The sequence below is a fragment of the Mugil cephalus genome, chromosome 2 (genome assembly GCF_022458985.1).
Source record: "Mugil cephalus isolate CIBA_MC_2020 chromosome 2, CIBA_Mcephalus_1.1, whole genome shotgun sequence".
Lineage (NCBI taxonomy): Eukaryota > Metazoa > Chordata > Actinopteri > Mugiliformes > Mugilidae > Mugil > Mugil cephalus.
The window spans coordinates 7,433,988-7,455,424 of record NC_061771.1 but is presented as its reverse complement, the minus strand read 5'-3'; the positions used below and the strand labels follow the sequence as shown (position 1 = coordinate 7,455,424).

The following is a 21,437-nucleotide window of genomic DNA, read 5'->3' as shown; positions in this document are numbered from 1 at the left end:
TGCTGTAATTGCAAGTGTTGTGTTGTTTATGCTATTTTAAGTGAGAGGCCACAGTGATATTTCACTTTTATTTTAATTTAAATATGGGAGCAGCTTTGTGTTCCAGCATCACCACAGCTGTAGAAAACAAAAACATAAACACCCGAAGCATTGGAGCCTTTATATCATGGTACAGCACAGACAAAATCAGTCATGTTCAAAGTGTGTTCAGCTCAGATTCATTGATAAATTGTAAAACTTGTTAAAGAATTACAAAAATGTGCATTTCTTTTGATAAGATACATGGAATGACTACTACAGTAGCCACAATATTCAGTTCTCTTCATTAAAGAGAGACACTAAATTACTAAACAAAAGACAACAAACAAGCTCCAGCTCTCGCTCAAGACATTCACCTTGAGCTCAAAGGTGTAAACATACAGTAATAGTAGTATTGCTTTACTCACATCACGTTCACGGCCACAAATTCCTTCTTTAAGCTAAGTGTGTGTTCAAGATAAGTGAAACTATTGGGTAAAAACTTCCCATTAAAAATGCTTTAAGATGCTAAGAGACTTAAAGTGTGACCAATGGCCAATTTGACCATGTAAAGTACACAGCCTAATAAAGTCAGTCGATCTCCTCTCTCCTGCTGGGCTCTTCTTATTCATATTAGGCGATGGTTTGATAGCCCTTCACCTGAGCCATTTTCAGATCACCGTTGGCCATCAGCTCCTCTTCAAAGATGTTGTTCTTGGCAGCGAACATCTGGCTGATCTCCACGAAGGTTTTGTTCTTGGTTTCAGGAACGATGAAGATGGTGTAGAGGGCCACTCCCACGCAGATGGCACAGAAGATCAGGTAACAGTACGGACCCATACTCGTCTATGGTGAGAGGACACAAAATAATAGACATGAATAAAAAAAAAACAAAAAAAAAACATGGAAAACACTACATTAAAAGACATGAAGCAACATTAGCATTAATTTAAACCAAGATTATTAACGACTTGTGAAGGTACGACCAGTATTGCTGCTGACTTTTGTCTACAAAAATTTGAAAAGAGAATTTGTGTGTCTGCTGGACAGTTATTTAAAAAAAGAAAAAGGAGTCACGCTAAAGTGAAACAGTAAACCTGTAGGCTGTAAAACCAAAACAATAAGCTAAAAAACGCTAAAACCTGCAGAATAAAAGTGAAACGTTAGGTATTTTTTACTCACAGAGTTGTCACTACGAGTTACGTCTTTAACGTTATTATTGCGTTGCATTGTATATGAATCCAAGCTATTGTTGTTACACACCTGCATATGAAACTACACTAACTGGACAACTGTCTACAGTGGAGTTCAGAGCATTGAGACACTTCACACTTCACGCCTCTGGAAAACTTCAACCCGACATCCTAACACTAACCTTCAAATCCAGATGCAAAACACATCTTTTTAAAAGTAGTTTTTCACTCCATTTAAAGTTGTTTCTCCTTTATTTCATTCAGTATACTTTTCTTTATTTTATCCTTATACATTATGCTTTGCTGTGTTTTTTGAGTTCATGGAAAGACGCCCACAAATAAAATGTTATTAAATGTTATCATCCAGAAGTTGCTCTATTTTATGTGAGAATAAACACAAAGACTAAAGGATCTCATGGAGGACCCAGATATCTTTTCTTAAAGATCTGCGACCTGAATGAATGTGCACTGCCGCGGTGGAGCAACACAGAGGACAATGACATACCAAGGTCACAGTTTTAATTGATAATTTTATTGATATTTGAGTCGCACCTCTATTCAAACAAAACCACACAGCGGATATCATAACTGCTCAGTACCTGGCGATGTAAGAGGAGATCCTTTATGCAATGTCAAGATCGTCAATGCAACTGGACCGAAGATTCAAACGAAAATAAATAAAATTTGGACACACAATATGAACACTAGAATTAATTAATGTAGGAAGCAAAGTTGAAAGCATAAGCTCACCGCTCTTTTCCTCTATTTCATGAATATAGTATTGTCAATGAAGATGGGGTGAAAGAAATATCGTCTGTTATATTCTGGACAGATCTGACACCTCACTGATGACAGGATCTCCTTGTCAAAAAACTTTTATTGTAACTGATGTTTTTTGGGGGGCATGCACATGTTAACGGATGAATGTGAGTTTTCTTTTACCTCTAGGAAGGGAAAGACAAAACCAATGGTGAAGTTGGACAGCCAGTTGAGACAACCACCCACGGTGTAGGCAGCAGGTCGGTGAGACTGCTTAAACAGCTCGGCAGTGATGAGGAAAGGCACGCCGGCTGTGGAGAAGGAACATTTCTATTATTTCTCGGATGACAGCAGCGCTGAATCCATTTGTTGAATATAACAAAGCATCCCGTCATAGCACAAATCACATTTAATCACTTAGTACTGCTGCATGAATCTATTGTGTGCTGTGAAATTAACATCAGCGTCTTCATTCATTAATTACTTAATCAATATTCCCCCTCAGGACAGTTCATTGGCAGCCATTCAGACATAAACAGAAGATGATAAAAGAATTGATAAACCCTCCTCAAGTTCAAGTGTAATTATATTACACTCATAGTTTTATATTGCACGCACTTCATTATGTGTTCGTTATTACTCAGTAATCACACACTGACAGGAGAGGAAGGTGTTTGTCAAGTTTGCAAAACTTCCAACTCCAAACCACAAGTAACAGGATAGCTTAGCCAGGACTAATGCTATTCATTAGCTTGATATGCATGATGTGCGAGATGTTGTCTTAGCTTTAAACCCGCAATTCTTCATTGTTAGAAGTGAAGGCTATGAAGGAGAAATACGCCTGAAAGCTCTAATGATCTGCCTTCCGAATGATGTCCTCATTATCTGAGCAAGAGAAAAAGGGTTTAATACTGTCAAACCAATAACTAGGCCATAATTTGTCAACATCAGCGATGTGTATGGGAGGGGAGCGTCAGCGTGCAAGCAAGGTTTCATCTGAAGGAAAGCGTATTCATCACGGCTAGCTTATGAACAATGAGCCATTAAAAGTCTAATTGCGGCAACAGAAATCTTTGCGTGCCGAGGTATAGATTTTGCCGGCTTGACGAATGACGTTATGTAAACCAGATTCGTTCCAATTCATCATCCTCGCAGGTCCGCTCGACGTGGCTCCCAACGTTGTAAACTATTGCTTCTTAATTCGCTTCGCTCATCTCACCCAGTGTACAAATGGCTGTGAGGTTTTCCTAATTTACAAGACTAATGAAATACAATATCTCTTCACAGTCTGAGGAAGGCTGCTGGCTTTCAGATGTGGTGAGTGCTATTGTGCAGCCTTCCAGCAGGGAGCAGTGTTACCTTATGCACTACTTACATCTTGTACTGACATCTGTGTTTGAGAGTTTTCAAGTGAGATTTGAGAGAAGACAGATTATAGTTATAGTTGTTGGTTTGTTTGTTTTTACCTGGACCTATGCAGAAGCCGGCAATAATTCCAACAACGCAGCCCACGCTGATGTAGCGCATGAATGACAGCTGCACCTGTGATTGGTCAAACACAAGAAATGAGTTCAAAACACTGTCGTACAACTAGACTGAATCATTCTGATTACATGGAGCACATAAGGAGCACGACTTTTGCCATCTGGGGCTCCTGACACTTATTTCATGCGTGTACTGTTGTAACTACAAAGAAGGCAGTAATCTGGCAAATAATGCATTTCTAAACTTCCCAAATCTTGCAATATTTTTTATTCTTATATGTGTAGCCATAGATGATTTTAAAGTGAGTGTTTCAAAGGGAACTAATCAAATATTAGCAACTAATGTCAGGTTATGGAAAGTGAGCTATGTCCTCGGCCCCATTTAAATCAATGCACTGTTTGCCTTAATCTCCAAGTCAATGTGATATAGCAGCAGGAGATCAGACACGTACCTGGAAGAGGACGGACACAGTGATCCCAGCGCAGCACATTCCCATGAAGAGAAAGCCGCCAATAATCAGAGGTCTTCTGCCCAGACGCTCGACAGTAAAACACTGAATTAGGGACAGAGAGGCGAGACTAGGTGTGAAAATTATGTACAGAAACGATATACACTATGGCGTATTCTGTAGTTTTGTGTGACATTCAGAATGACTGTAATTAGTCTGTTGGAATATCTGACATATTCCACCTTTGATGTGTACAACAGCACATGAGGAGAACATCGATAGATATCTCTCAGTAAATAAGATTTGTCACTTCGCATTTAGTTCATTACAGCATTCAAAACTTAAAAAGATGTTCTGTCGAAAAAATATACAAAATACAACAGCAGAAATCCAGGCAAAATAATAACAACATAATAAACACAATGAAATATAAGTCAGAACTCCTTACAATAATTGCAATAATCCTAGATGTCCTAAAGTTAAAGTGTGATAAAGTCTACTCACCCCCAGCAACCCTGCGATGACCTCAATGGCACCAGTTCCGACCGTCGTGTACTGGATAAGAGGCTCTGGGATTCCTGCATTCTTAAATATGTCATTTGTGTAGAACCAGATCTGAAATTGACATCGACATGAGGTTTACAGATATGACGAATATGTCGGACCACAGACAGGCAGAGAAAATTCAAAAGTTTGTCTTGTTTTCTTAAGGAGCCAAACGGCCACTCTACTTATTTTGGTGTGTCCACGTGATCCATCATAGCAATCATTAGCATCAGGCCTGACCATCACTCATGCATTTGAGGTTTGGCGTTTCATCACTATGGACTCCTGACAAGTGCTCCCCATGAAATTAATTTGTGTATCCTCATTAATCACACTTTGCTGATGCAACATCCATCATTGATGAGGTGTGGACGAGACTGGAGTTGGTGCGGTTAAATTCTATCTCGTTGATTTAGTAACCACATATACTGTACGCACATACATACATACAGCATTTCATCTACACTGCAGCATTGAAGTATGCACACACATACATGACTCTATCGAAGCAAACAACCTAAAATTTAAATTTAAAAAGTTGGCACCAGTTTTTAAACACATTAATTGTCTTGAATACATACAGTACAGTACATCATCGACCTAATTACTATCAGATATTTTTCTTAAATAAGCATTAAGAATATTCTCAGTAAGTAGAGAATGTGCCATTTGCTATTTCAGACATTTTTTAAAGGGACAGCATCATCTGCAAAAGTGCAAATATACTGCTCTAATGTCCCCGAAGTAGAAGGTAGTCTTGATAAACATTTGTTTTGTTTAAATGAGATCTTCGCGTCTTTGCAGCTCAGCTTCAAACTGTGTTATCCTTTAGAAAACCACCAAGGTTACTTGTTCTCCAAAGTCCTACAACCAGTTTTAGCTTGAATTTGCTGCCTCAGGGAATCTGGGAGCAGTGCATGAGATTTTGGCTATACTATACCCCTTGTTCAGTGAAAATGCCATCCTTTAATTCAAATACAATGGACGTTATTGACATGGATACTTTTTTTTTTTAATCAGTGTGTATAGAAAGTCAGCCAGGGTATTTATTTGGGCCCCAAGCATACAGCTGACGAAAAGCAGCAGAGGGGAAAAAAAAATATCCATCAGATAGGCTGAGGCTGAAAGGCTTCATGTAGGCTCTTCACAGCTTGGCATTCTCTATATGGAAGCATTTGCTATATTTTATTTTATTTGCCACAGCTTTTGACATCCACATAAAAAGATTCCTTTACACTAAAAATGGATGAATTATTTTGATAGCTTGAACTCTACTCTGTTTTCAAACTGGAGGACCCACTACTTCCACCAATACATGGACACTGGGCTAAGGACGTGTTACATTTGGTTGGGAAAGTTGCTATGATGTGGTAGAAATACAGTAACTTTCTTCTGTTCTTGTGCATGTTTGAAGCCTTCCAGCGCTCCCATCTGAAGCAGCTGGGACAGAGACACTCAGCAGGGTGTCCTCCTGCTGGGAAAATGGGACTAGCTTATGTGTCTGCATGCCTAGAGCTTCCATCCACATGAAGCAATGAGTACAAAGATGTGTTTGACGTTATGTCCGGATGGGTGGACCTTGTTATGTGAGGTAACATGGAGAGAGGAGACCCGGGGATAATGAGGCGTGGTCCCATTGCCCCCTGCTTAGCCATTCAGGGGGTGTATGTGAAACACCCCCTGAATGTATGGATAGATAGAGGTGCACAGCCGGAAACTGCAGCAGAATAAGAGCTCACTTTCATACAATAACTGAACAGTTGTCGCACATTCAAAACTGGGAGTGCACACGCAACAGGCCCACTCACCGCATCAATTCCTGAGAGCTGCATGCCAATGTTTAACACCACAATAGTGATGACCTGCCAGCGGACACAGCGGTCCATGAACAGGCTGCAGACAGAGAGGGTCTGGATGGAGGACAGGGAGCGCTGCTCCTCTTGCATCTCCTCAATCTCAGCCTGGATGTTTCCTTTAGAACGGAACCACTTCAGGGCTAGAGAAGGGAAAGAAACAGAGGCGCTGACATCAGCAACAGTCACAACACCAGTAGCAACATCTAGTTTTATGCTGTTACTTCATCTTTTCCTCTAAAGTTAACAGTCAAAGGTTTGTGGAACACTAGAGGATCATTCAAAGTCTGAGGAAAATGATCCTTGAGGAATGAATAAAAAATTCAGATAAGAAGATGAAGGTGAATACACTCCCTAACCTTTGATAGTGGCGTGCACATTCCCTTTCTCTATCAGCAGGTATCGTGGACTCTCTGGAAACCATGGCAACAGCATTAGCTGGACCACAGTAGGAAACACTATAATGGAGAGGAGCAGAGGCCAGTCCTCTTCCTGTGTGTATAGAAAACATGACACCTTATTAAAATCAACATATTTAACCATTATCTGTAGCAGATTTATAATATTGCATGTAAATGTAGAGGGTATGCACGTGACTTCACAGCAAACAAAGTCTCCGTGGTTACTTCCACTGAGTGGCAAAAAGTGCATTAGTTTGAATCACAGGCTTTATTACCACCTAAATTGTGAAATAATTTTTTTTTAAAAATGGTGAAGACCTGAAGAGAATGGTTGTGCGACTTTACCAACACATCTGAAAAGCAGCCAGAGATATATTTTACAGATATCTGCCAAAGAAAAGAGAAGTAAATGGATCGCTGCACTAGAAGAAACAACTGGAATCTAAGCACAGAAACTTGGTGTTGTGGTTCTCATTTAGTGTCAGGTAATATTAATTTATGCTGTATTTTCTGATGAAGTCATACCTTAAGTTACATTTTGGAGGGCTGTCAGATAAGTTTGTGGATGTTGTTGTTTTGGCGTAGTTACGGCCGACAGCAACTATTTCAGTTCCAACAATAAATAACAATAAAACAATAAACAGAATATTTGCATCACTCCTGTGATCCTTTTAATGCTACATTTGTCATAACTGAAATGGCCACTTAAACTTACTGATACTGAGACCAATCCTTTTCCAAATACATACCAGTTTGTATGGATCACTGTCGAGTTCAATTGTCCACATGTGGATCTGATAATCCACATATTTCCCTGTCTCGCTGTATTTACTGATACGTTTCACCAGGCTCTTGCCACTCAGGAGGGCAGGGCCCGAGCGGCAGTGACGTCAGCGCATACCCTCTATACATGAAATGTGGTAAAGATGTTTTCCTCCATAGCCTTAAGTTTTGTAAGGCTTAGGAGGACATACAAATATTGTATGTTGGGGGAAAAAAGGCATCACCTGACTTTGTTTTACATGAACAGAAGAAGGAGGCTGAAGGATATTAGACTTGCTAAATATTTGTTGCTCAATCTGTTCAGATACTAGAAGGTATTGAAGCCTATAAATGCTTTAGTGCACTTTTCTTAATGAAATTTTTCCAGGCTCAGGTTTGAGAGGAGAAACAAGCACTGGAAATATGCATCACATGTCAAGTCATTTTTAAAGATTCAGGCTGGACAACTCAGCCCACACAGCAGGTGACTTGTGCAGAGGTTGAATGCTGCGATGCCAGTACCTTTCCTAGGAGTTCAGAGAGCCCCAAGACTTGAGCAATGAAAACTCCGAGACAAATGTGGATGCTGGGAATGAGGCCGAGGAAGCCTCTTAGGTTCTTGGGGGCAATCTCACCGAGGTACATCGGCACCACACTGAGAGAGATCCCTGTTAAAGAAAGAAAGAAAAAAAATAGTGAAAGGGCAAACAAAGACAAGAGAAGACCTAAACTGCAAATCAACTGGTTTAAATGAAATAACTATTAATGTTCAGCTATGGCACATAACATTTGTACAAACATGCAGCTAAATTTCAGCATTTAAAAGGCCTCCAATTAATGACAAATGTTGAACAGTAATATTGATAATAAAAAGATTCATTTGGTCATTCAGGAATCAACCAGGCCTACCTGAGTGTAATCCTGTGATGAAGCGACCAATGATTACCATCCAAGGATTTCTGTTCCATCTGCTGAAGGCCATCAGAGCTCCTCCTATAAACACCAGAACGGTGATTCTCACCAGAGTCCCTTTCCTGTTCCAACACAGAGAGGCTCTTACTCAAAGAACGGGGTGTTTGTAATCGTCACAAGCAAATAAGCATAATGCATTTAAACACACACTGACCTTCCATATTTGGTAACGAGTCTGCCCACTAGTAGGGACCCAAACATCCCACCAATGGCAAAGACTGAGACAGTGAGGGAGTACAAAATGGTGAGATGACCCTCATCTGGGATCCAGTCGTAATTTTCTGCCATTGTCTCATTATAGAAGCTTTTGATGTACTGGTGGTGAAGAGAGCAACATTATTAACATTGCCTAGTAGAGAATAAAAAGTTGATTCTAGTACACAGCAGTAAGACATATGGTACTATATGGTACTGTCCCTGCTTGCCAGACATTTATTAATCAACTATTAATTATTAATAAACTCTATTTTAACTTTACAAAAGACAAAATATACACACTGCAGTATGTGAGTGTATGTGACCAGCCCATCAAGTTATTAATCATTCTTGTTTGTTCAAAGCTTCAATATTTGTAGAGAAGACTTCTAAGGAATTGTGTTTATTTATGCAGAACATTATGTCACCCTGTAGCTGACACCCATCCTATAAATAAATATACACACTCTTATAGAAAATTTCACAGTTTCGTCAAGTTTTTCATCAGAGGTGTAAATATTGTTATAACTAGTGTAAGACCAAGACTGGAGATTTTTGTGTAAAGAGTTTGGAAAGGGGTCACACCTGACATGTCCCAGAAGTTCCCAAAAGAGTTATTTATTTATTTATTTAAAAAAGGCTCTGGCCATTAGCACTGTTGCTCAACAGTGCCTGACTCAGCTTAACTCCAGGTTATGTCAAAAAATGGACAAAGAGGTCAGAGTCAGCACACCTGTCACTCACAGCAACAATGACCTATAATGTGCAGAACTTTAAACCTAAATGTCATTACAGGTGAGTTTAATAAAAATATATTCCCTGGACAGTTGCCATGAATAGTGAAATTATGAACACGGGTGTAAACATGTTCATTTCTAAAGTTTGTCACTGTAACATGGAGGCCTACGAGGACTGAATCACATTTGGAGCCAGTCTCAAGGAGCTGCTAGATCAGCTCATCCTTGAGTTCAGTGAACATCTGTAACAAGTTTGAATAATAACCCTGAAGAGATTCCTGAGACATCGTGTTCACAACAATGCATGGAAAGTGTGATGTTCCTGCACAAATCTCAAGTTCTAGTGAAAGCTGTCGGCTCTTACTGACTCACGTGTGTTATGTGTGTGTCTGCGACAAATAAGACGGAAAATTCACATTTGATCATCTGACTACGGAATGCTCGTGTTTTGAGCTCATATGAGGAGTGCTGAAATTAGGCTGAAGAACGGCGGGTGAGTCAGTGCCAAATGCTGACGTTTCCTCAGAAGAAGAACAACCTTCTGCTCTGCTCCCTAATACTACCTGCCCTTCACCTTGATCATAATATTAAATTACAAGACCAAGACACTGAATCCAAAACAGAATTACTGACACAAAAGATTCCAAAGATTAAAAATCACGATGAAGCTTTGCTACTCCTCAGACACTGAATAGTGGCTCTTAAACTGTGGAACTCGGCTCATGATAAACAGCTGAGGAAAATTAGCCCTCTGTCTAAAACAAATGAAACATTTCACTATCTAAATGCACTTATTCTCAATCTTGACATGAGTTTCGAAGTGAAAAGTGATAACACTATCCTGGTTGTGTACGGAGTTTGGAGGATTTACGGAAAGGGCCGAAAGCTAACTTGTGTCATTTGGCATTAGCTCTTCTGAAATAGAATCTACCGTCGCATGACTTTATAGTGGTGGGATTAGAGGTCTTAACATGGCATGCAGACAAGATGCTTCAAAAACAAAAAGTAGCTTCCTAGTCCAGCTCATGTCAATGTCCATTTTGTAAATTTATGTCTAAATGACATTTAAAAACCACAATCTTGACCAAAGGCCTACAGGCTACTACACTACCCTGTACCAAGTACCTCCCGTGAATAAAGACAATAAAGAAGAGGATGTTGAACTTGAAAGAGAGCCAGTATGAGCTGAATGGGCCTCAGAACTGTACACGTGGCTGTGAAGCTCACATGCTTCCATGGGGGGCTTTCCGTATCAAAACAGGACTGGTTCGACAGGTTAATCAGGTCAACGCAGCAAATTGGACATCTTAAGAACAGCCCAGGGCACATCACGGATTAAAATCTGCAGTATATCGATGATATGGTGAAGTTCATGCACAAACCCACATGACTCCATGTGATATAGCATCTGAACTTTACAGAGTCGGATATTATTGTTAGATAACGCGTGAAAACCACATGGTGCCGCAGCGGTCAGCACTGTTGCCACCAGCAAGAAAACTCACAAGTTGGCTAATGTCCTTTTGGGTGGAGTTTCATGCTCTCAATGTGCCCACTTAGGTTTGTTTCCAAGTGAAAGAGCTTCTTCCTTTCCTTCCCTTGTTAGGTTAGCTTGTGGTAGGTAGGTGTGAATGTCTGTTTATCTCTCTCTGTGATAATGACACCTGGGACAGGCTCCAGCTCCCGTTACAATAGACAGAAGAGATCATGAGTGTTTAAATGGTGTGGGGGTGACACGAACCTGCGCGGGAGAGTTGACTACTGCCAGGTTGTAGCCGTAGAGCATGGAGCTGCCGAACGAGGCCAGGAAAGCCACCGCCAGCAGCGACTTTGTGAGGTGCTGCGGGAGGGACGAGGAAGAGCAACACATTTTGTATAAGGATCAACACAAAATAACCAGCTTTACACTCCTCTTAAGGATAAAAACCTGAAATAAATTGTAAGTTGTCGTGATCAAAGCTGCCAATATGTTCACTGGTTTAAAGCTGAAGCGATAAATAAATCCTGTGCGTATTTGATGTGCATATGAAAGGTTTTATGTCACATGAGAGAATGTACACTACAGGCCAATGATTTGGAAGCAAAACCAAATTTGTACATAAACGGTTATAGCTTCATTGGTATACTTTGCATCAGAATAAGCATGACTATTATATAAAGAGTAACTAATCAGGAGACATTTTACTATATTTTTTTTGAGTTTGTCTTGCTTAGATTTTGCTTTCTTCAAAGTAACCTCCACTGGCTTTAACCACAGCATGACATATACCAGGGATATTTGTATGCACACTCTTAAATGTCAGAGTTAAGGTGAATAATGCAAACTGATTTTTTTTTTTTTTACTTTTACACTTTAGTTGTGACTCTGGCAAATATGTTGTCGACCCTAAAACTAAGCCCTTCTTTTCTCTTGCTGACGGCACATCAATAAAAGTCTGATCATGCAGTACATAGAACTAATGCCTGTTTTTAAGAAAGGCATTGTGAACTGAAACTTGACGTTGCTTCCAAACTTTTGGCCTGTAGTGTACATTTACCGAGTGCCGCCAATGACGATGATGGCAGCTTAAGTGTTTTCATGCTGGGTACAGTAGTTGCCCCCCCCCACCAGAGATCATATGACAACAGCTTCTTTGCTTTTAAATTGGCTGAGGTACCCTACTGTATTGCCATTAGTAATAGCCTGGAGCTACCCTCTTGGCTGCCATCCGAAATTCCACACAGTGATGTATTTGAACTACCATGGCTTTGAATGGAGCGCGTAAGGAGCCGATGGATGACCACACAACAACCCCACACTAGAAATAAAAGTTCATGAAACCTTACATTCCCGTGCACCAATCGATATTCTGATGTGACAGCATATGATGTTGATGTGTTACCATAAAGGGACGGGGGAATTATCCCCTGTCTGACCGAACAATAACAGCACAGTTCTGCAGAGAAACCTAATTTAGCTTCTGGAGAGAGATAACCGGACTGCACGTGAAAATGGCTCACGGCGCACAATGCAGGCCAGTCAGCAGCAATTTAGGTTCGTTAAGTGTCAGATGTGCTCCTCTTCACATGTTCGCACTGCTACAGTCAAAGAACTTCTCAAGTTTAAGTCTTTTAGCAGAAGAGTTCTCTCGTGAAAACAGATAACTGCCCAGAAATGTGACCGCAAACGAAATAGTTCAGTGAAAGATATTAAACTTTGAAAGGGAAACAACACCCCAAAGCAGAAGACTGAAAGCGTTAAAACTCACCCCCTTGACTTTTGCATCGTTTTCCACCAACAATTCCTCCGCCATTTAAGTCACAAATAATTACCCTCTCAGGGTGACCTGCTCGTTAGAGGGGAGGACAACTCTTCAGAAGTCTTTTCGCAGCATCCTCATTTGTAGCTTCAACGCGCACCGGTATGTCGTGTTGATGGGAAGTTACGGGAAATTAACGTCCAATCATCAGAGGGCATGTCAGCGCGGGGGCCGTCCCACCAGAGCCTCGTTTCCACGCCCGATCAACACAGCGATCACATGAGACAACAGCGACATGCTGGCCACCAAGCTGGCCTCACACGTTAACGCAAAGCCTGTGACCAGCTGTGTACAGGGGTGTTCTCAGGGCACGTAAACACCGAGAGCTTATGACCCGAAGGCACCACCCAGTAGAGGAGGTGAGGATCCCCCTTCTGTCCTGCACATTTTTGGGTGATCACAGCTCTCTGAGTCAATAAAGTATGGTATTTCAGTCAGACTCTTGCATTTTCTAGTGACTTGACAATTTATTTTCTCGTGGGCTATTAACAGTATGGGACATTTCCCAGTTATACACAAGAGTTTAGTTTGAATCATTTCATATCATAATTCATAAAACTCCCATGTTGTAATTTTGTCTGACTTGTTGTTTGTCTGTGCCCATCAAAATGGTTTTTGGTCGTTTTTGTCTTTTTGTGCTGTTTTTATTTTGTTTTTCTCTGGACTTTTTGTTGTTTGGCTGTGGCGTTCGGCGGAGCGGGCGTTGTGCCCGGTGGTGTGGTCCTGCTATCAACTGCTAGCGCTGTCCATGTCCCCTGAGCTGCCCAGACTGAATCCCGCTAAACCTCTGAAGAAGTCCTGGGGATGCCAAGCTGGAGTTGGCGGTGGAGGAGGAGCGGAGAAGGAGCTTCGGGTCGGCGGTGCCGTCTGTCCTCAAGGGGATCGTGAGGTCTTTGGCAGCAAGATGGATGGACTGTGCGCGCTTGATGGGACCCACAGGGAGCGTGTCATGAGAAGAGCTTCTGGTTAACAGGACCACAGTACATCTGTACCTGCATTCAGACTCTACGGGTGGACATACTCCATTTGAGTTTACATCCCTTACTCACAAGTGTACTCACAAGCATATATATATATATATACATATATATATTACCAGTCTTTATTTGCACTGCTCTTACTGCTGCTATTACTTATGTTGATTTTGCTGTTGTGTCATGTATCTATACTAAAAATTCATAGTATGGTTATATACTGATTTCCAAGCTGGGGTCAATAAGGTGTGCAACCTGGTGCAATAAGGTGCAAAAAGGTGCAGTAACGTGTACAATAAGGTTTAATAAGGTGCAGTAATGTACAATAAGGTTTAATAAGGTGCAGTAAAGTGCAGTAAGGTGCAGAGAAGTGTCAGGCTACAGTCCTTGTTTCTTTTTTGTGCTAAGAAGACAGGTGAGGCAGAGTCTCTGTGTGATTGGTGGGTTGTAGTCTGGTGGACAAAGCTGTTCAACAGTCGGGTGGAGCTGGAGGCTCTGGTACCTCTTCCCCGAGGGAAGGGAAAAGGGGATGTAAGGGGTGGGAACTGGCAATGTGTTCACTAAGCAGTGCCGTGTCCTTCAGCACCACACAGTGATGCAGCCAGTGAAGACAGTCGGTGGTCCTCTGGTAAAATGAGCACATGGTCGGGGATGGGATTTGGCTCTTTTCAGTTTGTGGAGAAAGTAGAGGCATAATAAGTTAATCATTATTGAGGGGAATCTCGTCACATGTTAATGCTAATGCTAACCTCTAGGTAATGCAAACCTTAGTTGTGTGTTTCAGGGGTAAACAAGCAGAGGTTGCATTTGCTATGTTATCCTCCACAGTGGTTCCCTTAATAAAAACAGACCCTCTGTATTCGGGTGAGGAAAAGTCATCATTCAAATCTTGCACATGTCAATTCAAGACACTGTTATAGGCGCTAATGATTTGTATATCTTCCATTTTTCTTTCGTGTAGACGCTACGCGAAAGTAAACCCTGAAAACAACGCAGTGTTTTCTAGCAGAAAAAAAGGTTTGAACAAAAAAGAAGAGACATTGGAGAAGTCAAATGTTATTTTTTGATGCTTTGCTTTTTTTTAATGACATAGGATAAAATGGAATACAATTACATTAAACAGAAGGAAATACAATTAAATGGCATAATAATGGTAATAATAATAGTAATAATAATAGTAGTAGTAGCAATAATAATAATAATAATAACAATAATAATAATAATAACAATAATAATAATAATAATAATAATAAAGAAGAAGAAGAATGATAATAATATATGTAGGGAACTCCTGCTCCATTGGTCTGTGTTTTGCAGAAACCACTAGAACAGAAGGTCTCCTCGTGTGTCTGATCTGGGAACTGAAGATCAGAAGAACCAGCTGGTTTTGTGTTTAGGCTTCATTAGATGTTCTTTGAAAGAAGCCACGATCACTTTGTCAATTAGTGGTCGCTCCAGATCCATGAAAAACACAATAGCGTCTGCAGACTTCCACTTTTTGAGCAGGTCCTCCCAAACGGCCTTGTCGAGCTTCATGAACCTTTTTGTGGGGGATGTTAATATTCTCACGCTGGAATTCAGCCCAGATTTTCATGTACAGTCTGCAACGGATGGGCTCAACACTGGTCGAAATCATATGGTATTTTTGCTTTTGCAAAGGCCCTTAAAACCAGGCACTCAACAAAAGTGCTGACACACGTTTTGCACCTTTCTTGCTCGTCTGTTGAGGACTCGTTAAATTTTGGCTCAGACCGAACAGTGTTGTCCTCAACTACTGGGATCTCCAGAGAGGAGGGCTCCTTCTGCTTAAAGTCTGGGCCAGGTGTCTCTTTTGGTGATTGGTGGACGTTCAGTGACTTCCATGGTGGGTGTCTCTGGTGAGAAGCGGGCAGGGGTAGCGTCTGGAGATGTTACTGTGGTTGATGCCTCTCCAGCACATGGTCTCACAAACAAGCTTCTAAACGTGCTACCCAGTTTTTTCAGAGACCATCTCTTTCTTGGAGTTGTCGCTGGTGTAGGTGTCTCCTCCACATCCTGGACTTTTTCGCCCTCAGACTGAACTGTGTCGCCCTCAGCTATTGAAATTTGCAGAGAGGAGGGTTTCATCTGCTCTAAGTCTTGGGCTCGTTTCTCTTTCGGTGACTGGTGACGTTTGGTCACTACCATGGTGGGGTCTCTGGTGAAGGCGGGCAGAGGTAACGTCTGGTGACTGCGTTGATGCCTCTCCAGCACGTGGTTTCACAAACAAGCCTCTAAATGCGTACCCACTCTTTTCAGAGCCATCTCTTCTGGACGTTTGCTGACTGTGTTCAGATCTGGACTCTTCAACTGGCTGAGCATGCTGTCCTCACTACTCGTCCGAGAGAGGTCTCAGTCTGACAGTTTGGCCTGGTTCTTTGTCTTGTCGTACTGGCGTTGAGGTGCAGGGATCTCCACGGTGGGGCTCTGGTGAGAGCTGGGCAGATGGTTTACACACAAGCGTCTACATTTGGTTCCTTTACGAGTCAATTTCTTTTTGGACTTCAGACTGTGCTTTCAGACCTGAACTTCTTCAGCCTTCAGACTGAGCGTGCTGTCACAACTCTCTGTCCAGAGAGGAGGTTTCCAGCTGCTCAAAGTCTTGGCTGGTTTGACTTCAGGATCTAGGAGCACCACAGCCATGGCCTCTGAAAATTGCTCATCAGGAACAGTGACCACTACAGTAGTGACCTGCTGCTGAGACCCAACTCTATCTGTAGAGGCAGCTTTTGATGACTTCATAGAGGGTGATCTGACCACAGCAGGTCGCACCTTGAAAATCCTTTTAGCACAGAAGCCCTTAGTCTTGAATTTCAAAGACAGTCTCTTCTTGGACTCTGGGCAAACAATTGAAGCCTGGCTCACTGCGAAGCTCTTGGTCTCTTCTTCAGACTCAGCGTTTTCATCTTCCACTACTATGATCTCCAGGGAGGAGGGTTCCTGGTGTCCATATTCTGGAGGTGTTCTGTCGTCTGGTATGTGATGTTCAGGTACGATCACCCTCACAGCAGAGCCTGTCTGAAACTGCTGCTCAGGTACAACCAGCACCACAGCAGCAACATCTGAAAGCTGCTGCTCAGGCACAATGACCTTCACAGAGTTCAGTTGTGGGACGTCTGGTGACTGCGTTGATGCCACTGTGACTCCAGCACGAGGCTTTCTGAATAAAGGTTTCACAAAGAACCCTTGAATTATGCCCCCCATTCTCTTCAAGGACAGTTTGCATGTCCTGGATTTAGGAGTCTGGACCTCTTCATCTCCAGGCTGAGCAGCTTCATTCTCATCTACTTCAGCCTTGAGAGAAGACCAGTCTGGGACTGCTTCTCCTTGGATCTCCTCTCTGTCTGTGTCAGTTTCTGGTGTTTTGTTCTTGCAGCTCTCCTTGTCTCCTATGGAGGCTGTCTCCTGGATGTATGCGTCAAATGATTCAATGCCACTTTTAGTTTGTGTAGATTCCAGATCTTCTGTCTTTTTGTCAGTGTCTTCATCTTCCAGGGGGGTGGCCATACTTTTCTTCTTTTTCTTCTTATTTGTTCGAGGTTTGTGTGTCATCACCAATAAATTCTTCCAACATCTTGCTGATGTAACGAACCATACGTCTAATTCTTCTTTTGGGAGTGACGTGTCGTTGTACTTCCTGCTCTTCAGTGTCCTCGCCAGCAAAGAGGATAGAGTTGACGCTCTCAGCTACGTCTTGGGCAATTAAGCTGGTCAACACCTCTGAGCTCTCAGAGCGGACCTCTTCTTTAATGTCCAGGACTTGAGCAAAGGTTTGAGGAAGTGTGTCACCCACGCTGATCAAGACAGCTTCCTCAGAAATATGATGCCTTTGATTGATTTTCTCCAGGATGAATTTGGAAATTAGCGTGATCAAGTCTGTGAGGAGCTGTGCCAGCATAGAACTGGTAACATCGTCTGGTTTACCTAATCTCAAACAAGCCCACTGATCTGGTGTGATGCCGTTGAAAAAGGATTCGATCAGTGGACGAACCATGTCCACAGTGATCTGTGGGACGTTGTGAGCAATGCTGTCCTCAACTACTCTGTCCAGAGAGGAGGTCTCCAGCTGCTCAAAGTCTTGGGCTGGTTTGTTTTTCGGTGACTGGTGTTGAGGTGCAGGGATCTCCACGGTGGTGGCCTCTGGTGAGAGCTGGGAAGGTGGTTTCACACACAAGCCTCTACATATAGTTCCTTTATGAGTCAATTTCTTTTTGGACTTTGGACCTGTGGCTTTCAGACCCTGAACTTCTTCAGCCTCAGACTGAGCAGTGCTGTCCTCAACCTCTCTGTCCAGAGAGGAGGTTTCCAGCTGCTCAAAGTCTTGGGCTGGTTTGACTTCAGGATCTAGGAGCACCACAGCCGTGGCCTCTGAAAATTGCTCATCGGGAACAGTGACCACCACAGTAGTGACCTGCTGCTGAGACCCAACTCTATCTGTAGAGGCAGCTTTTGATGACTTCATAGAGGGTGATCTGACCACAGCAGGTCGCACCTTGAAAATCCTTTTAACACAGAAGCCCTTAGTCTTGAATTTCAAAGACAGTTTCTTCTTGGACTCTGGGCAAACAATTGAAGCCTGGCTCACTGCGAAGCTCTTGGTCTCTTCTTCAGACTCAGCGTTTTCATCTTCCACTACTATGATCTCCAGGGAGGAGGGTTCCTGGTGTCCATATTCTGGAGGTGTTCTGTCGTCTGGTATGTGATGTTCAGGTACGATCACCCTCACAGCAGAGCCTGTCTGAAACTGCTGCTCAGGTACAACCAGCACCACAGCAGCAACATCTGAAAGCTGCTGCTCAGGCACAATGACCTTCACAGAGTTCAGTTGTGGGACGTCTGGTGACTGCGTTGATGCCACTGTGATTTCAGCACGAGGCTTTCTGAATAAAGGTTTCACAAAGAACCCTTGAATTATGCCCCCCATTCTCTTCAAGGACAGTTTGCATGTCCTGGATTTAGGAGTCTGGACCTCTTCATCTCCAGGCTGAGTGACGTCATCCTCATCTACTTCAGCCTTGAGAGAAGACCAGTCTGGGACTGCTTCTCCTTGGATCTCCTCTCTGTCTGTGTCGGTTTCTGGTGTATTAGTCTTACAGCTCTCCTTGTCTCCTATGGAGGCTGTCTCTTGGGTGTATGTGTCAAATGATTGAATGTCACTTTTAGTTTTTCTAGACTCCACATCTTTTGGTTTGTCTTTCGGTGACTGGTAATGAGGTGCAGGGATCTCCACGGTGGTGGCCTCTGGTGAGAGCTGGGCAAGTGGTTTCACACACAAGCCTCTACATAAGGTTCCAACTTCTTTCCGAGACAATTTCTTCTTAGACTTTGGACCTGTTTCTTTCAGAACCTGAACCTCTTCATCCTCAGACTGAGCAGTGCTGTCCTCAACTACTCTGTCCAGAGAGGAGGTTTCCAGCTGCTCAAAGTCTTGGACTGGTTTGATTTCAGGATCTAGGAGCACCACAGCCATGGCCTCTGAAAATTGCTCATCGGGAACAGTGACCACTACAGTAGTGACCTGCTGCTGAGACCCAACTCTATCTGTAGAGGCAGCTTTTGATGATTTCATAGAGGGTGATCTGACCACAGCAGGTCGCACCTTGAAAATCCTTTTAGCACAGAAGCCCTTAGTCTTGAATTTCAAAGACAGTTTCTTCTTGGACTCTGGGCAAACAATTGAAGCCTGGCTCACTGCGAAGCTCTTGGTCTCTTCGTCAGACTGAGCGTTTTCATCTTCCACGACTATGATCTCCAGGGAGGAGGGTTCCTGGTGTCCACATTCTGGAGGTGTTCTGTCGTCTGGTATGTGATGTTCAGGTACAATCACCCTCACAGCAGAGCCCGTCTGAAACTGCTGCTCAGGTACAACCAGCACCACAGCAGCAACATCTGAAAGCTGCTGCTCTGGCACAATGACCTTCACAGAGTTCAGCTGTGGGACGTCTGGTGACTGCATTGATGCCACTGTGATTTCAGCACGAGGCTTTCTGAATAAAGGTTTCACAAAGAACCCTTGAATTATGCCCCCCATTCTCTTCAAGGACAGTTTGCATGTCCCGGATTTAGGAGTCTGGACCTCTTCATCTCCAGGCTGAGCAGCTTCATTCTCATCTACTTCAGCCTTGAGAGAAGATGAGTCTGTGACTGCTTCTCCTTGGATCTCCTCTTTGTCTGTGTCAGTTTCTGTTGTTTTAATCTTACAGCTCTCCTTGTCTCCTATGGAGGCTGTCTCTTGGGTGTATGTGTACAATGATTGAGTGCTGCTTTTAGTTTTTGTTGACCCCAGATCTTCTGACTTTTTGTCAACGTCTTCTAGTGGGGAGACCACACTTTTCTTCTCTTTCTTCTGATTTTTTCTGGGTTTGTGCCTCATCTTTGCAATAAATTCTTCCAACATCTTGCTGATGTAACGAACCATACGTCTAATCATTCTTTTGGGAGTGACGTTGTCGTACTTCCTGCTCTTCAATGTCCACGCCAGCATAGAGGATGGAGTTGATGCTCTCAGTCACGTCTTGGGCAATTAAGCTGGTCAACACCTCTGAGCTCTCAGAGCAGACCTCTTCTTTAATGTCCAGGACTTGAGCAAAGGTCTGAGGAAGTGTGTCGCCCACGCTGGTCAAGACAGCTTCCTCAGAAATATGACGCCTATCTTTGATTTTCTCCAGCAAGGAACTGGAAATTAGCTCTATCAAGTCTGACAGCAGCTGTGCCAGCATAGAACTGGTAACATCGTCTGGTTTACCTAAACTCAAACATGCCCACTGATCTGGTGTGATGTTCCTGAAAAAGGATTCGATCAGCGGATAAACTGTGTCCACAGTGATCTGTGGGATCACCTCTGTCTGGGAATAGCTTCCTCTGTCCATTGGACCTGTTGTTGGTGTCGTATTACGATACATAATCTTGAATATGTAGGTTGACGGGTTTGAAAGCGTTGCTTTTTTTAGCGAAGATTAAGATTAACTATCTAACTCTTCTCTCTGATAAATCTCTGATGAATCTCTGATGAATCTCTAATGAATCTCTGATGAATCTCTAATGAATCTCTAATGAATCTCTGATGAATCTCTAGTGAATCTCTCGTGAATCTCTCGTGAATCTCGGATGACTCTTTGATGAATCGGCTCCTATTTAAGGTCTCTGTGAGGTGACACTGAGATCAAAGGCACATTGCCTTTGATTTCAAAGGAACTGTGCCTTTGATCTCTGCTAATTGTGGGCGGGACTTAGGAGATTCCATCCCATCTTGTGACATCATCACAACATCAAAGGAGCGACGTAATCACCATGGCAACACAGAGACTCTGTGACATCATCACCATGGCAACACAGGGCCATGTGATTGCACCGGTGAGGTCAGGATTCAAGATTCAAGATGGCTGATTCTACTGTCTTAATGAAAGTCTACTATCCAACTATTAAAAATTATTTATGCATTATATGAAATATATGTATGAAAAATCTAAGTGAACAAAATGCAAAGGAAAAAGACAAAATAAAACAGATACATTCTGAGACATAGACATTCTGAGAAAAAAATAGAGTGAATAGATAAATTAGCTTATATACAACAGTGCAATAAGGGGCAATATGATAGAGTAAGGTGCAGCAAGGTGGAGTAATTTGAATTAGGATGCAGTAAAGTGGAGTAAGGTGCAATTAGGTGCAGTAATGTGTGCAATAAGGTGCAATAACTTGCATTAAGGTGTAGTAATGTGTGTAATAAGGTGTCATAAGTTTACATAAGTTGAAATAAGGTGCAATAAGGTGCAGT

At 42.5% G+C, this 21,437-nt stretch overlaps 1 protein-coding gene across 1 annotated transcript; it reads right to left on the bottom strand.

Annotated features, from left to right (window-relative positions):
* Positions 1 to 54: 54 nt before the first annotated feature.
* On the bottom strand, positions 55 to 12,781 carry slc2a15b (solute carrier family 2 member 15b). The gene is made up of 12 exons (XM_047579484.1): positions 12,618 to 12,781; positions 11,111 to 11,209; positions 8,592 to 8,752; positions 8,375 to 8,499; positions 7,988 to 8,133; positions 6,662 to 6,794; positions 6,258 to 6,445; positions 4,408 to 4,518; positions 3,907 to 4,008; positions 3,437 to 3,512; positions 2,154 to 2,281; positions 55 to 864 (listed from the first exon to the last, which is right to left on the bottom strand). Exons 1-12 carry the CDS (start codon positions 12,660 to 12,662, stop codon positions 652 to 654), a joined length of 1,527 nt encoding a protein of 508 aa, XP_047435440.1. The 5' UTR covers positions 12,663 to 12,781; the 3' UTR covers positions 55 to 651.
* Positions 12,782 to 21,437: the final 8,656 nt, after the last annotated feature.